Source organism: Brachycentrus maculatus, unplaced genomic scaffold (assembly GCF_059751285.1).
Source record: "Brachycentrus maculatus isolate JH-2025_06_01 unplaced genomic scaffold, ASM5975128v1 h1tg000034l, whole genome shotgun sequence".
Lineage (NCBI taxonomy): Eukaryota > Metazoa > Arthropoda > Insecta > Trichoptera > Brachycentridae > Brachycentrus > Brachycentrus maculatus.
In genome coordinates this window covers 30,545-47,813 of record NW_028280788.1, presented here as the reverse complement: position 1 = coordinate 47,813, position 17,269 = coordinate 30,545, and the positions used below count along the sequence as shown (strand labels likewise).

Below are 17,269 nucleotides of genomic sequence, written 5' to 3'. Positions count from 1 at the left end.
AAATCATGTAACTATTTTACTTAATGTTTATTCGCAAGATTATCTTAATTTTTTGACAAAATGCTTTTTTTTAAGTGCTGATTTTTATATTTAGTCTCCTTAATCTAGCTGTTAACGCTTACACTTCATCCTCAAACCTTTATCTGCACTCGATGGTGCATAGGGCACTGCATCATCACGCAGTGTTATCTTGATCGTTAACACACGAAGGAAAGGTGATCAGCCCTCCGCTTCAGGTACCAGTCCAGGGTAATATTGATTAAATATTGGAGTGAAAAAATCACTTATATTCATTTGCCCCCCACCTCTGGAAATCGAACCCGGGATCTCCAGAACGGTAACCATTACACTACGGAGGCGGTTTTTTTTACTATTTTAACATAGATTCACATAATGACCTCAGCAGCGTAACTGTTAATATATTTAACAATCTAAATAATATTGCTTATAAACGATGCAGTGCCCTATAATGATAATTTTGCAAAATTTATATGCTCCATTTTTGGAAAACACTATCTCAACCCTTTAGGTGTTAGGTTTTAGTTGATTTTTATAGTTTCCATGAATGCACTACACTAGTATCTGAAGCGGAGGGCTGATCACCTTTCCTCTTTGTGTTAACGATCAAGATAACACTGCATTTGTATGACTGAGATGCAGATAAGGGTTTGAAGAAGACCCATGCAAAATTAAACTAGTTAATTTAAATAACACATTTCCTAAAATTTTTTAGAATGGCTGTTTTGATACCCATTTATTCTGAGATCAAAAGGTTATATTACGAAATGTGTTATTTTTAAACATTTAAACAATTTATTTTCTTATATAAGAGCACCTATCATCTTTTTCAACATTTTTAGACACTGGAGAACTTCAGGAAGTGGGTATGTACTGTTTCTTTTAGTGTAACTCATTTGTAAAATTTATCAAAATAGCTCATGTAATTTCAAACGCTCTTAGATTTTTAAAGTAAGACTTTTAATGTGACTTTGATCATAAAATTTTGAGGTCCTATTATGTTAGCTAGAGAAATAAATGACCTCTTATAAAGTTATCTAAACTTCGCTTTCTTAGCATGGCTATGTTTCCTGCGAATGGCTGTTTCCACACGTCTCATGTATGTTTCCACATCAACAACCACACTACTCAAATTCTTGGAAGTTCTATATATATGAACCAATTTGGAAACCTTGTTCTTGAATCACTAGAACTTCACTAGAGACATCTATTGGTGAGATGTATTTGGACACACTCAAAATGTTGTTGATAAATTATCTGGTCAAATTATAAGCTTAAATAATAAAAATGAAAATGGTATTATCTGGCGTTTCTCATGTGTGTGATTATAATCCAGGATTTGGACCTCACATACTTATATAAGAGTTTCTGCTTAGTAAAAAGCTTCTTTACATCTCACCAATAGATGTCTCTAGTGAAATTCTAGTGATTCAAGAACAAGGTTTCTAAATTGGTTCATATAATCGGTCAATCTCCACCATTAAGCAATTTTTCAATGAATTAGCATGATTTATTGATGCTTATCTCAGCCTTAAAAGATAACATGCATATTTTAATAGAATATAACAATTTTCGTATTGACATCTCAACAAAGATGAAGAAGAATATGCAAGTCTAGGCATTTACGGGGATTACGACCGTCATTCACCAATTCTACCCATGATTGACACTACTGAAATTCTTGGAATTTCCATATATCCATGATCCAATTTTGAAACATTATACAAGAATCACTAGAATGTTAATTAGTGACATCTATTGGTGAGACGAAGAAGCTTTTTTATTGAGCATAATTGAAGATAATCCAGATTTGTGAACAAGTATTTGGACATACTCAAAATTTTGTTAAGAATAATACTTGTCGATAGAACTAAGAAAGGTGTGTTGAGATGGTTTGGGGAAGTGAATCGAATGAGGGAAGAAAGACTAGTAACAAAAAAATTGTGAGGCAAATGTGGAAGATAATAGAAGCAGAGGAGGACCGAGGAACACGTGGCATGACCAAGGATTCAAACCCTTTACCCGGTTTTTCATGACTTTTTACCCTTTTTTTTAGTCACATTATCGATGAAATTAATAAAGGTGTGTTGAAATGGTTTGGACATGTAGAACGAATGAGTGAGGAAAAAACGGTAAAACAAATTTATGAGGCGAATGTAATTGGAAAGAGGAGCAGAGGAAGACCGAGAAAAACATGGCATGATCAGGTTAGGAGTAAATTGGCGGGTATGTATGAGGAGATGCATGAGCGTGGAAGAGGCGAAGAATGTTTGCAAAGACAGAGTGGTGTGGCGTTCTATTCTTTCTGCCAACCCTGCGGCGAAGCGGCGTGATGGTAATTTAATAAATTTTTTTTTTTAGTTACAAAAATGTTGAGCTTCAAGTCATTATTTACACTATTGTCCATTGCTCTACTGAGTAGTGCAGTGACGGCAGAATGGAGATGGACAGGTAAGGTGGCTGTAGTCACTGGGGCCAGTTCTGGTATCGGGGCTGAGATAGCAGTGGCCCTGGCCGATAAGGGAGTCATCGTTGTAGGACTCGCTAGAAGACGTGAAAAGATTGAAGTAAGTAAAATGCTAGCTTTATTTTCTTTGCGTTTTCACAATACGTTTTTCTATCTGGTGTGTACACATTTCTATCTGGTGTGTCCGCCTCCGTAGTGTAATGGACAGCATGCTCGGCTACCGTACTGGAGGTCCCGGGTTCGATTCCCAGGGGGGGTCAAATATGCAATAAAAGTGATTTTTTTACTTTAATATTTATTCAATATTACCCTGGACTGGTACCTGAAGCGGAGGGCTGATCACCTTTCTTCATGTGTTGACGATCAAGATAACACTGCATTTATATGATGCAGTGCCCTATGCACCATCGGGTGCTGATAAGGGTTAGAAGAAGAAGTGTAAACAAATAATTCAGAGGGTTTTACAACGCGTGAGCAGGCCACATACAGTTGTCCATGTGAGAAGCATGGATTTCTTACCTAAAATTGACCATGGAGAAGCATTCCTATTTGATTCTTAATAGGAAAGATACTCGGATATAATTTTATTCCAAAATCAAATTCTGTTTTTAAACAATGGACAGTGTTTATAAAATTTGATATTTTAAACTCCCACATGCTTACATTTTCGAACGAAGTTTATTTATGGTTTTAATACTTTTCACATATTGTCATGTGATTGTTTTAATACAGGTACCTCTGCAAGAATGTAATGAAGATATTTTGAAAGATTCAAAAATTTCCTATGCTTCATATAGTAATGCATCAAGTAAAAACAAACTGACAGGACATTTTTATATATTATATATGGATGATATCATAAAACTGTTTAACGTTTTACCCGCGGCTTTACTCTCAGATAAATTTGTACAAATAAAACTGTTTACATTTTCTTTTTAGTTATTAACCAAGAGAACTAAGGGAACTATCCACGCAATCGAATGTGATATGCTAAATGAAAAGGAAATACTCTCTGCTTTCCGCTCGATAGAGCAGATGTTAGGGGGTGTGGATATTCTCATCAACAATGCTGGTTTGGCGAAAATGTACCCATTGACTAGTAAGTTTTAAACTAAAAATTGTTTACAACATTTTGAGTGTGCCCAAATACTTGGTCACTCCAATTAGGAATAATTTTTTAATTAATTTTGACATCTCAACATAGATGAAGATAATATGGAAATCTGGGCATTTACAGGGCTTACGACTTACGACCGTTATAGGCGGGTTTAAGTGATCACTTTACACACCTGTAACATTCACCTATTCTACCCATGATTAACAAATTCACACTACTCAAATTCTTGAAACTTCATCATGTATTAAGTTTGTTGGTATTTTGAGTTATTTGATGTTTTCGAGTTTGATCAGTATTTCTAAAAGTTAAAAAATTTGTGAACTATGATTTGGGCATACTCAAAATGGTGTAAATAAAAATAAATAGTTAAATTATAATCTGCATAAAATATTTTTTTTTAACCGTAACCCAATATGCAAAATAATCCAGTAAGGATCTTGTATCCATTTAAGTAAAAAGGTCTCTGTAAGCAGAGACCTAATGTAAAAGCTTTCTCAAACTAACCATAGATGGCTTCTGCAAACTCAAACATGAAATGTCACGAGATTTATGATATATGTATGAGTTTTTTTTTTGAAGTGTTTGACAATCAGGGATAAGATGGTGAATGAGATTATATTATATAATAAGATATTGAGATGTCTAAATGTATTTAAGTAGATATTCATTATGAATTTCTCTTTTTTCAGCTTCGGAAACTAAATATGTTATGGATGTATTAAATTTGAATGTTGTGGCACTCACAGTAGCTACTAGAGAAGCTTTGAAGACTATGAGAACTCGGGGTGATGACGGTCATATTATAAACATAAACAGGTATGGACATTTCCTTTTATATAATATTTATTTAAATGTTTCAAAAACCCATGAGTTGTGCATCAGTTCATGCCTAGATGCCCAGCAACCCTTGACGTTGAGTAACCAGCTCATCATAAGGGTTTCAAGTACTTGGGAGTATACATAACTGAAAATGGCAACCTTTAAAAAGAACTGTGTGTGCGATTAGAACTCACAGGGTCTGCATTCAACAGTATGAAGGCTGTCTGAAGATCGGATCTATACTCGGTGAAGACCAAATGCCACCTATACAATGCCTACACAGCTCCTATTCTCTTATACGGCTGTGAAACGTGGCACCTTACGAGGGCCCAGAGCAGCCGTGTACTTAGCTTTGAGAATAGGAGTCTATGAAGAATTATAGGCGTGCGCTGGTTTGACTTATGAGGAATGAAGATATAAGGTGTAGGACGCAGGAAATCTTAGTCACAACTGCCCTCAAGAAAAGGCGATTCAGTTGGCTTAGCCATGTACTCTGCATGCCTCCCGAGAGCCGCCATCAAGCTTGCCTCTTTTACATCAGGTTCGCACCGCACAGGAGGACCACTACTAACAATTTATCTGACTTGGGAGGATGCAAGGGAGCTGGCAGGCGATAGAATATCTTGGAGACAGTTTGTGGACTCCATATGCTCCCTATGGGGAGCAGATATGGTTTAATTTAAAAAAAATACAAATATTATTTTACACTAGCTGTGCCCGGCCAAAAATGGCAAGTTTTTGAAATAGGTACCTGAGGCGAATACTGGGTGCAAAGTGGTACAACTTTATCAGGAATGAAGATGTGAGGAGAAGAACCCAACAGCCCTTCATACTGGAAGTCCTGGAGAAGAGAAGGTGGCATTCTAAGGACATTCTTAGAATGCCACCTGAGAGCATTAACCCCTCATGGGTTTTCTTTGATAGCATCATTACGATGATGTCACACAAACATTATTTTAAGTAAAATGTTGCAGATAAGACAGAAAAATTATCAGAAGTGTGGTTTTAGTGTTTAAATACAACCACAGATGGCAGTACAAGTACCATTTTATAAATAAATGTTACCAGGCTTTAGTAATAAGGGCGGATGTATGCCCATACTCCTTTGAGGAAAGTTTTGTTTGGATGACCATATACAGACCATATGACAGATTAAAACAAAATGGAAAAACTACATATTTTTAAATACAACATTTTGAGAGTCCAAATACTTGTTCAAAAAACTGGACTACCTCCAATTAAAGTAGTATTTTTAATATTATTTTTTGACATCTCATCAAAGATGAGGAATAATATGGAAGTCTTGGCATTTACGGGGCTGACGACCGTCATAGGCTGGTCATAGTGATTCAAGAACAATGTTTCAAAATTGGTTCATATACATAGAACTTCAAAGAATTTGAGTAGTGTGGTTGTCAATAATGGGTAGAATTGGTGAATGTTACACGTGTGTAAAGTGATCACTTAAACCAGCCTATGACGGTCGTCAGCCCCGTAAATGCCCAGACTTCCATATTCTTCTTCATCTTTGATGAGATGTGAAAAAATAATACAAATTTTTATTTTATTCTGCCAAATTTTATTTGATATTGAAAAGATGATCTTTAGCGCATAATTTTTCAAATAAAAGGTCAACTTTTCAGCATTGATGGACATCGCGTGCCAAACCAGAAATTTGCATCGGGCATTTATCCAGCCAGTAAATTTGCAGTGACAGCTACGACAGAATTAATTTCAAATGAGCTCGCCAATCAGAAGTCCAAAATCAAAGTCACGGTATGTATATATATATTTGCCGATCCGTATTGAAATCTATGTTTCAACCAGATAAGGTTCTAAATTTACATGCACTTACAAACTTTCTCACTCACACAAACAACTCCAGCATTTTTGTTACACTCATCATCTAATCTCATACACACACACACACACACACACACACACACACACACACACACACACACACACACACACACACACACACACACACACACACACACACACACACACACACACACACACACACACACACACACACACACACACACACACACACACACACACACACACACACACACACACACACACACACACACACACACACACACACACACACACACACACACACACACACACACACACACACACACACACACACACACACACACACACACACACACACACACACACACACACACACACACACACACACACACACACACACACACACACACACACACACACACACACACACACACACACACACACACACACACACACACACACACACACACACACACACACACACACACACACACACACACACACACACACACACACACACACACACACACACACACACACACACACACACACACACACACACACACACACACACACACACACACACACACACACACACACACACACACACACACACACACACACACACACACACACACACACACACACACACACACACACACACACACACACACACACACACACACACACACACACACACACACACACACACACACACACACACACACACACACACACACACACACACACACACACACACACACACACACACACACACACACACACACACACACACACACACACACACACACACACACACACACACACACACACACACACACACACACACACACACACACACACACACACCACACACACACACACACACACACACACACACACACACACACACACACACACACACACACACACACACACACACACACACACACACACACACACACACACACACACACACACACACACACACACACACACACACACACACACACACACACACACACACACACACACACACACACACACACACACACACACACACACACACACCACACACACACACACACACACACACACACACACACACACACACACACACACACACACACACACACACACACACACACACACACACACACACACACACACACACACACACACACACACACACACACACACACACACACACACACACACACACACACACACACACACACACACACACACACACACACACACACACACACACACACACACACACACACACACACACACACACACACACACACACACACACACACACACACACACACACACACACACACACACACACACACACACACACACACACACACACACACACACACACACACACACACACACACACACACACACACACACACACACACACACACACACACACACACACACACACACACACACACACACACACACACACACACACACACACACACACACACACACACACACACACACACACACACACACACACACACACACACACACACACACACACACACACACACACACACACACACACACACACACACACACACACACACACACACACACACACACACACACACACACACACACACACACACACACACACACACACACACACACACACACACACACACACACACACACACACACACACACACACACACACACACACACACACACACACACACACACACACACACACACACACACACACACACACACACACACACAACACACACACACACACACACACACACACACACACACACACACACACACACACACACACACACACACACACACACACACACACACACACACACACACACACACACACACACACACACACACACACACACACACACACACACACACACACACACACACACACACACACACACACACACACACACACACACACACACACACACACACACACACACACACACACACACACACACACACACACACACACACACACACACACACACACACACACACACACACACACACACACACACACACACACACACACACACACACACACACACACACACACACACACACACACACACACACACACACACACACACACACACACACACACACACACACACACACACACACACACACACACACACACACACACACACACACACACACACACACACACACACACACACACACACACACACACACACACACACACACACACACACACACACACACACACACACACACACACACACACACACACACACACACACACACACACACACACACACACACACACACACACACACACACACACACACACACACACACACACACACACACACACACACACACACACACACACACACACACACACACACACACACACACACACACACACACACACACACACACACACACACACACACACACACACACACACACACACACACACACACACACACACACACACACACACACACACACACACACACACACACACACACACACACACACACACACACACACACACACACACACACACACACACACACACACACACACACACACACACACACACACACACACACACACACACACACACACACACACACACACACACACACACACACACACACACACACACACACACACACACACACACACACACACACACACACACACACACACACACACACACACACACACACACACACACACACACACACACACACACACACACACACACACACACACACACACACACACACACACACACACACACACACACACACACACACACACACACACACACACACACACACACACACACACACACACACACACACACACACACACACACACACACACACACACACACCCTCTCTTCTCTTTTTTCTCTCTTAACCCTTACTGGTCCAATGTCGAATCTCATTCGACATCGATTTTTTTCCTCTTTTTTTGTCACTCGTATCTATTACAACAGTATGTGGAGCAGAGGACAAAGGATTTTTTTCCAATTGGAATGTAACTTTCGGAAAGGGTTGATGTTCAACAATATTCATAACACAAACATAGAACTATTTGATTGACTTTTAACATTGTCATTTTAACTATTTTTTACGTACAGTCTGTATAATTTCAAATACTTGAAAGTGGTCAGGTCAAGAGTCGGAATAATAGAGGGGTGTGTATGAGAAGATGCATGAATGTCGAAGAGGCGAAGATTGTTTTGTTTAAATAGATTGGTGTAGCGCTCTATTTTCTCTGTCTACCCCTGCGTGGAAGCGACGTGATGGTTAACTTAATGTTATGTTGGTTAGTAAAATGTTAGCTTAATGTTGAATATCTATCAGTATCTGAATGACAGTGAAAATCTTTTTTCTGTTTTTTACACACAAATATCTCTTATTCCAGAGTTTGAGTCCCGGATTAGTGGCTACGGAAATGATAATGAACATGACTGCAACAGTCGCAACTTCTTTGGAATCTTGGCCCATCATTCAATCTGAGGATATCGCTGAAGGAGTCATATATGTCCTGAGTACCAAACCAAACGTTCAGGTATATGCTTTTCCTATATGATCTTCAATTCAATCCCTTGATTTAAACGTGAGAACAAAAATACCATTGCCAAAACAAAGCACAATTGATCAATTAGTCTTTATGTTATTATCATTAACCCTAGTTTATGACACATTTGTGAAATTTTATTTTTATTATTATTATTTCAAAACATATTACATACATAAGTCATATATACGTATAATATTCCCGATGAGTAATTTCTATTTCTCATTTTGGGACATGGGATTAAGGTTAACAAGACTGAAACACAAATAATAAAGTAACAAAGAAGATTTTTAAATAACCAATACTAATACTAATACATGGCAAAATATAAAAACAATAAACAGGTTTAATAAATAGGCATAAGAAGCATATTTAAAAGAAATAAATGAGAAAAACATAAGGTAAGAAGCATATTTAAAATAAACAAAAGAGAAAATATAAAAAATGAGAAAATATAACAAATGAGAAAATATATAAAACATAAGGTAAAAACAAATAAGAAAATATGACTAATCACTACATATATATCTTTCCATAAAGTACCTTCTCAGATAATTTATTTTGGATCTTCGAATGGGTTTTATTTTATTTATGTCAGGCAGCTGGTTAATTTGGGTATTGGCAATATATTTTAAGGACCTTACTCCAAATTTAGTAGTGTTTATCGGCTCCACATGTATTTTTTTATGTCCTCGTGTATTATGATTATGAATTTCTTTGTTAAAAATCGCTATGGTGTTGCTGTGAGTCGTACGTGATTTACGAGGGACTTCCGCGGGGAGCACTGAGGCAAAACTTGTAAAGAATGTAGTGACAACTAGCATTTATTTTAACATTTAACAACAATATTTTGTATATGTATTTCCTATAAAATTCTCAAAAAACATAAACCATTATTTTTATTATAATTCTTGAAATTTGTGATTCTAGATTCCAGAATTGACCATACAACCAGTTGGGAGCAGCTTATGTGGATAGATATACTTTTACATATGTGTCAAAATTATTACCATATTTTTTATATTATAATAAATACTTGAAATATTACTTGCTTTAAATCATTATAAGGGCTGTTATTGTACCTATATATGGTGATCTGCAAGCTGTCTCTTAAGGCTAGATATTACTAACATTTAACGTAATTGATTTTTGTCTTTAAACACCGTTTTCGCATTGAAAAAAAAAGTTTTTCTTCGAAATAATTACATGGTTTTGAAAAGAAAAGATTTATAAAAGGTAAGGAGACAAGAAAAATTATGAAAATATATTTTTTATACATATGTTCTAAAAAAAAAATATCCAATATACATTCTTTAAAAAAATAGGGCGTGAACAGACATGTCACCTCTCCTGTGGAATGAATTCTGTATTTGCGAACATCCCCTTAAATAGGCAATTTTACAAGATAAAAAAATGTAATTGGTTCAATTAATCTTCAACTTAACTGTCCACTGAAATATCTTCCAAGATTGCAAAATGAAGGAACAAAAATAATGATTGTTTAAAAAGGCACTCCTCGTGCTCACTCCAGCTCACTCCTTTCAACAACGTCATATCAAAAATCGACAATTTTTAGTTGTGCATGTTTTCGGAATGCCCAGAAAATGTACTATTTCCTAGCAAAAGCGACATATTTTTATCTTAATATTTACCCGCTACAGGGCAGAAAGTGTTGTTTTTGCATTTTGAAGAAAAGGTATTGTTTAATTATTTTTTTAAATATTTTTCAAATGGAGAAAAAACGTACGGAAGTCTGGGCATTTACGGGGCTGACGACCGTCATAGGCTGGTTTAAGTGATTACTTTACACACGTGTAACATTCACCAATTACCCACTACCCATTATTGACAACCACACTACTCGAATTCTTGGAAGTTCTATATATTTAAACCAATGTTGAAACATTATTCTTGAATACTAGAACTTCACTAGAGACATGTATTGGTGAGATGAAAAGAAGCTTTGTATTGAGCAGAAACTCTTAAATGTCAATGCCCAGACTTCCATATTCTTCTTCATCTTTGATGAGATGTCAAAAAATAATAAGAAAATAACTCCTGTAATTGGGGAGATTATCCAGATTTTGTGAACAAGAATTTGGACACACTCAAAATGTTGGAGAAAAAACATTCAGGTTTTACCTAAAAAGATCTGTTGCACAGTTAAAAGTTCAAAAAGTGGCTTGATATTTATTTTTAATACATTATATTTTTAAGCTTTAAAAATGATCTCCTGTACAATCTAGTTTTTTTTATATATGACATTGTTGAAAGGAGTGAGCGATATGTACTATCTCGTAAACCGATAACCTTTTTTGACACAGTCACCTCAATACGGTTTCGCTCCACAGTCAGAAACATTGTAAACAGAATTAATAATTGAATGTAAAAATATATAAGTATGAAAAAATATATCCCAAGAAAGAACACTTTCCATTCCTCGCCATAACACATCATTCTTCAGTAATTCCTTCTCTATCCTAGCGGCCAGACTATGGAATGAATTACGTCTCCTTATTTAAAAAAATGCACCTTTTCTAATAACTTTTAAGATACGTCTGAGACATTTCTATCTATCATTAGATTCCTAACTGTCCATCAAACCTCATCCCTTAGTTTTTTTCTCTGCCTCCTTCTCATAACTCGCTCTTTCCTTTGCCGTCCTTATTAACATCAATTTAAAATATATTTTTTTGTGTTCAAGCACTATCTACCCTCTGATTGCAAACTGCTAAATAAGGTATCAAACGTTTTGACCAATATCACTAGTCGGTTTTTGGTTGGTTGGTTTAGCAATAAGCCCGCCAATGCACTTATTTCTTTCCTGTAAATGAAGTTTAAATAAACAAAATAAATAAATATACTAATTAATTATCTCATCAGACTCATTGATATTATTTATTCTATCAGAGACTGCATAATTCACCCTACAGATGATATATTGGATGTTCAATTGGAGTTAGCTTTATATTCTTCACAAATTTCTCAGTGGATTGTGCCACAATCAGCCATACTTCCAAATCTATTGGTTAACTACCCACGTATGAAAGGAATCCAAAACCATTGGAAATACACAAGTTATTTTTTTTTTTTAAAGGAATAACCCCCAAAGCCTCTACTTTTAGAGACTTGTCTGCAGGTAGGATAGATAGTTAGGATAAGGAAGGCAAATGTAAAAAATACATCACAAATACCCAGACTAATTAAGAATAAATCTTTCTTGAATTTATTTTATAATTGGCGGGAATCTAATCAGTAACGCCAGTTTTGAAGACAAGCGTCTACCCAACTACGTCACGGCGCCTGTCTAATGCAACATGGATGTTATAATGGGCAAAATGGTGAATGTTGCACAAGTGTTTAAGTCAAAATCACTCAAGCCAGCCAAATGTCAGGTCGTTAGCCTTGGAATCCTCAAACTTCCATCTTCTTTCAAATAAACATGACAGATGTTTCATCTCAAGTGAGACAGCTATAATATTGAATTTTACCCCTGAGTGTCATTTCTCATTTCATTTAGATGTTTGAATAGTGAAATAAGGAAGGAATGCAAAGCTGAGACAAGCATTTTCGAAAAAATAATTGAGATGGTTTGGGCATGTAGAACGAATGAGTGAGGAAAGAACGGTAAAACAAATTTATGAGGCGAATGTAATTGGAAAAAGAAGTAGAGAAAGACTGAGAAAAACTTGGCATGGTCAGGTATGCCAAACACTTGAAAGCGGTCAGGTTAGGAGTCGAAACAATCCGCAGGTATGTATGAGGAGATGCATGAACGTGGAAGAGGCGAAGAATGTTTGCAAAAAGAGCGGTGTGGCGTTCTATTCTCTCTGCCTACCCGTGTGATGATTAGTTAGTTATAGCTTATCATCACGCCGCTTCCCCGGTTATAGTTAGCGGCAAGATAATATATTGGAGGTGAAGCATATTTTTATATGAATTTAATGTGATTCTCACACTCCCATATTCCCTTTGTATAAGAAGTTTGTTCATTTCTTTTAAGACACTTAATATATCCAGGTAAAATATATCCAGGCAATATTATACTGAAATATACCTGAAATGCAATAGAAATCTTAAATTGACAAAATTAATTTTAAAAACAAGTTGACAACTTGGAAATAAAAAATATTTATTAACATGAAGTACCTACATACATCCCCTTTGTATGTAGGTACTTCGTGACTACCAGTGCCAGTGTGACGGTCGACTTTCATACAAAACGGCATAAGTTTTTCATTTTAAAAAATATGAATAAATGTACACCAGAAAAATAATTTGAATGAAAACAAGTTGACAACTGTCAAAACAAAAAATACATATTTATACAAAGTACCTACATACATCCCCTTTCACATACATGTAGAAGCAAGTCTAGCCGTGTCACCGGTGGCATACACAGAGAATTAATTAGGGTACGCAGTAGAGGTAGGTAGTAAGGTAAGCTAGGTACTACTTACTAGGGTAGGTAGTAAGGTAAGCTAGGTACTACTTAGTAAGGTAGGGTAGGTACTGGTTGTGTTTTTATATTGACGGCCCCTACATAAAGTACTCTATCTGCAAATCTGTTACTTTACAGGAGAGAGCTTAGAAGATTTTTTCAACATATTTTTTTTTTTGATTAATGGTTTTATCCGAAATTTTAAACTAGTATTCATTCAAAAACATATAAAATATATTAAATCGTTTTAAAACTTTATGCCTTGTCAAAATTAAGTAGTTAGCGTTTTAGGAGTTCAGTTTATTTTGATGTAAATAGCGTTTTGTATGAAAGTCGACCGTCACACTGGCACTGGTAGTCACGAAGTACCTACATACAAAGGGGATGTATGTAGGTACTTCATGTTAATAAATATTTTTTATTTTCAAGTTGTCAAGTTGTTTTTAAAATTAATTTTGTCAATTTAAGATTTGTATTGCATTTCAGGTATATTTAAGTATAATATTGCCTGGATATATTTTACCTGGATATATTAAGTGTCTTAAAAGAAATGAACAAACTTCTTACACAAAGGGAATATGGGAGTGTGAGAATCACATTAAATTCATATAAAAATATGCTTCACCTCCAATATATTATCTTGAGAAATGACACTCAGGGGTGAAATTCAATATTATAGCTGTCTCACTTGAGATGAAACATCTATCATGTTTATTTGAAAGAAGATGGAAGTTTGAGGATTCCAAGGCTAACGACCTGACATTTGGCTGGCTTGAGTAATTTTGACTTAAATACTTGTGCAACATTCACCATTTTGCCCATTATGTTGCATTAGACAGGCGGGGTGGCGTAGTTGGGTAGATGCTTGTCTTCAAAACTGGCGTTACTGGTTAGATTCCCGCCAATTATAAAATAAATTCAAGAAAGATTTATTTTTAATTAGTCTGGGTATTTGTGATGTATTTTTTACATTTGCCTTCCTTATCCTAACTATCTATCCTACCTGCAGACAAGTCTCTAAAAGTAGAGGCTTTGGGGGTTATTCCTTTAAAAAAAATAATAATTTGTGTATTTCCAATGGTTTTGGATTCCTTTCATACGTGGGTAGTTAACCAATAGATTTGGAAGTATGGCTGATTGTGGCACAATCCACTGAGAAATTTGTGAAGAATATAAAGCTAACTCCAATTGAACATCCAATATATCATCTGTAGGGTGAATTATGCAGTCTCTGATAGAATAAATAATATCAATGAGTCTGATGAGATAATTAATTAGTATATTTATTTATTTTGTTCATTTAAACTTCATTTACAGGAAAGAAATAAGTGCATTGGCGGGCTTATTGCTAAACCAACCAACCAAAAACCGACTAGTGATATTGGTCAAAACGTTTGATACCTTATTTAGCAGTTTCCAATCAGAGGGTAGATAGTGCTTGAACAAAAAAAAATATTTTAAATTGATGATAATAAGGACGGCAAAGGAAAGAGCGAGTTATGAGAAGGAGGCAGAGAAAAAAACTAAGGGATGAGGTTTGATGGACAGTTAGGAATCTAATGATAGATAGAAATGTCTCAGACGTATCTTAAAAGTTATTAGAGAGGGTGCATTTTTAACAAGGAGATGTAATTCATTCAATAGTCTGGCCGCTTGGACAGAGAAGGAATTACTGAAGGATGATGTGTTATGGCGAGGAATGGAAAGTGTTCTTTCTTGGGATATATTTTTTCATACTTATATATTTTTACATTCAATTATTAATTCTGTTTACAATGTTTCTGACTGTGGAGCGAAACCGTATTGAGGTGACTGTGTCAAAGAAAGGTTATCGGTTTACGAGATAGTACATATTGCTCACTCCTTTCAACAATGTCATATATAAAAAAACAGATTTTACAGGAGATCATTTTTAAAGTTTAAAAATATAATGTATTCAAAATAAATATCAAGCCACTTTTTGAACTTTTAACTGTGCAACAGATCTTTTTAGGTAAAACCTGAATGTTTTTTTTCCAACATTTTGAGTGTGTCCGAATTCTTGTTCACAAAATCTGGATTATCTCCCCAATTACAGGAGTTATTTTCTTATTATTTTTTGACATCTCATCAAAAATGAAGAAGAATATGGAAGTCGAGGCATTTACATTCAAGAGTTTCTGTTCAATAAAAAGCTTCTTTTCATCTCACCAATACATGTCTCTAGTGAAGTTCTAGTATTCAAGAATAATGTTCCAAAATTGGTTCATATATATAGAACTTCCAAGAATTTCAGTAGTATGGTTGACAATAATGTGTAGAATTGGTGAATGTTACACGTGTGTAAAGTAATCACTCAAACCAGCCTATAACGGTCGTCAGCCCCGTAAATGCCCAAACTTCCATACGTTTTTTCTCCATTTGAAAAATATTTAAAAAAATAATTAAACAATACCTTTTCTTCAAAATGCAAAAACAACACTTTCTGCCCTGTAGCGGGTAAATATTAAGATAAAAATATGTCGCTTTTGCTGGGAAATAGTACATTTTCTGGGCATTCTGAAAACATGCACAACTAAAAATTGCCGATTTTTGATATGACGTTGTTGAAAGGAGTGAGCGATATACCTTTTTAAATCATTATTTTTGTTCCTTCATTTTACAATCTTGGAAGATATTTCAGTGGACAGTTAAGTAAAAGATTAATTGAACCACTTACATTTTTTTATCTTGTAAAATTGCCTATTTAAGGGGATATTCGCAAATACAGAATTCATTCCACAGGAGAGGTGACATGTCTGTTCATGCCCTATTTTTTTAAAGAATGTATATTTGATATATATTTTTTTAAAAACATATATATAAAAAATATATTTTCATAATTTTTCTTGTCTCCTTACCTTTTATAAATCTTTTCTTTTCAAAACCATGTAATTATTTCGAAGAAAAACTTTTCAATGCGAAAACGGTGTTTAAAGACAAAAATCAA

At 36.3% G+C, this 17,269-nt stretch overlaps 1 protein-coding gene across 1 annotated transcript; it reads left to right on the top strand.

Moving 5' to 3' along the window:
* The first annotated feature begins 803 nt into the window (after positions 1–803).
* On the top strand, positions 804–10,907 carry LOC148312719 (farnesol dehydrogenase-like). The gene is made up of 7 exons (XM_088274611.1): positions 804–884; positions 2,380–2,585; positions 3,425–3,584; positions 4,292–4,418; positions 6,065–6,197; positions 9,705–9,851; positions 10,791–10,907. The coding sequence occupies exons 2-7, from the start codon at positions 2,388–2,390 to the stop codon at positions 10,836–10,838; spliced, it is 813 nt and encodes a 270-aa protein (XP_088130737.1). The 5' UTR covers positions 804–884; positions 2,380–2,387; the 3' UTR covers positions 10,839–10,907.
* Positions 10,908–17,269: the final 6,362 nt, after the last annotated feature.

What these genes read in the sequence shown, in the direction of transcription:
- LOC148312719 (XM_088274611.1), top strand. Translation starts at nt 2,388, where the DNA reads ATGTTGAGCTTCAAGTCATTATTTACACTATTGTCCATTGCTCTACTG. An exon ending in GAAGACGTGAAAAGATTGAA is followed by an intron (nt 2,586 to 3,424) that starts GTAAGTAAAATG and finishes TTTTCTTTTTAG; the next exon opens with TTATTAACCAAGAGAACTAA. An exon ending in GTACCAAACCAAACGTTCAG is followed by an intron (nt 9,852 to 10,790) that starts GTATATGCTTTT and finishes TTGTGATTCTAG; the next exon opens with ATTCCAGAATTGACCATACA.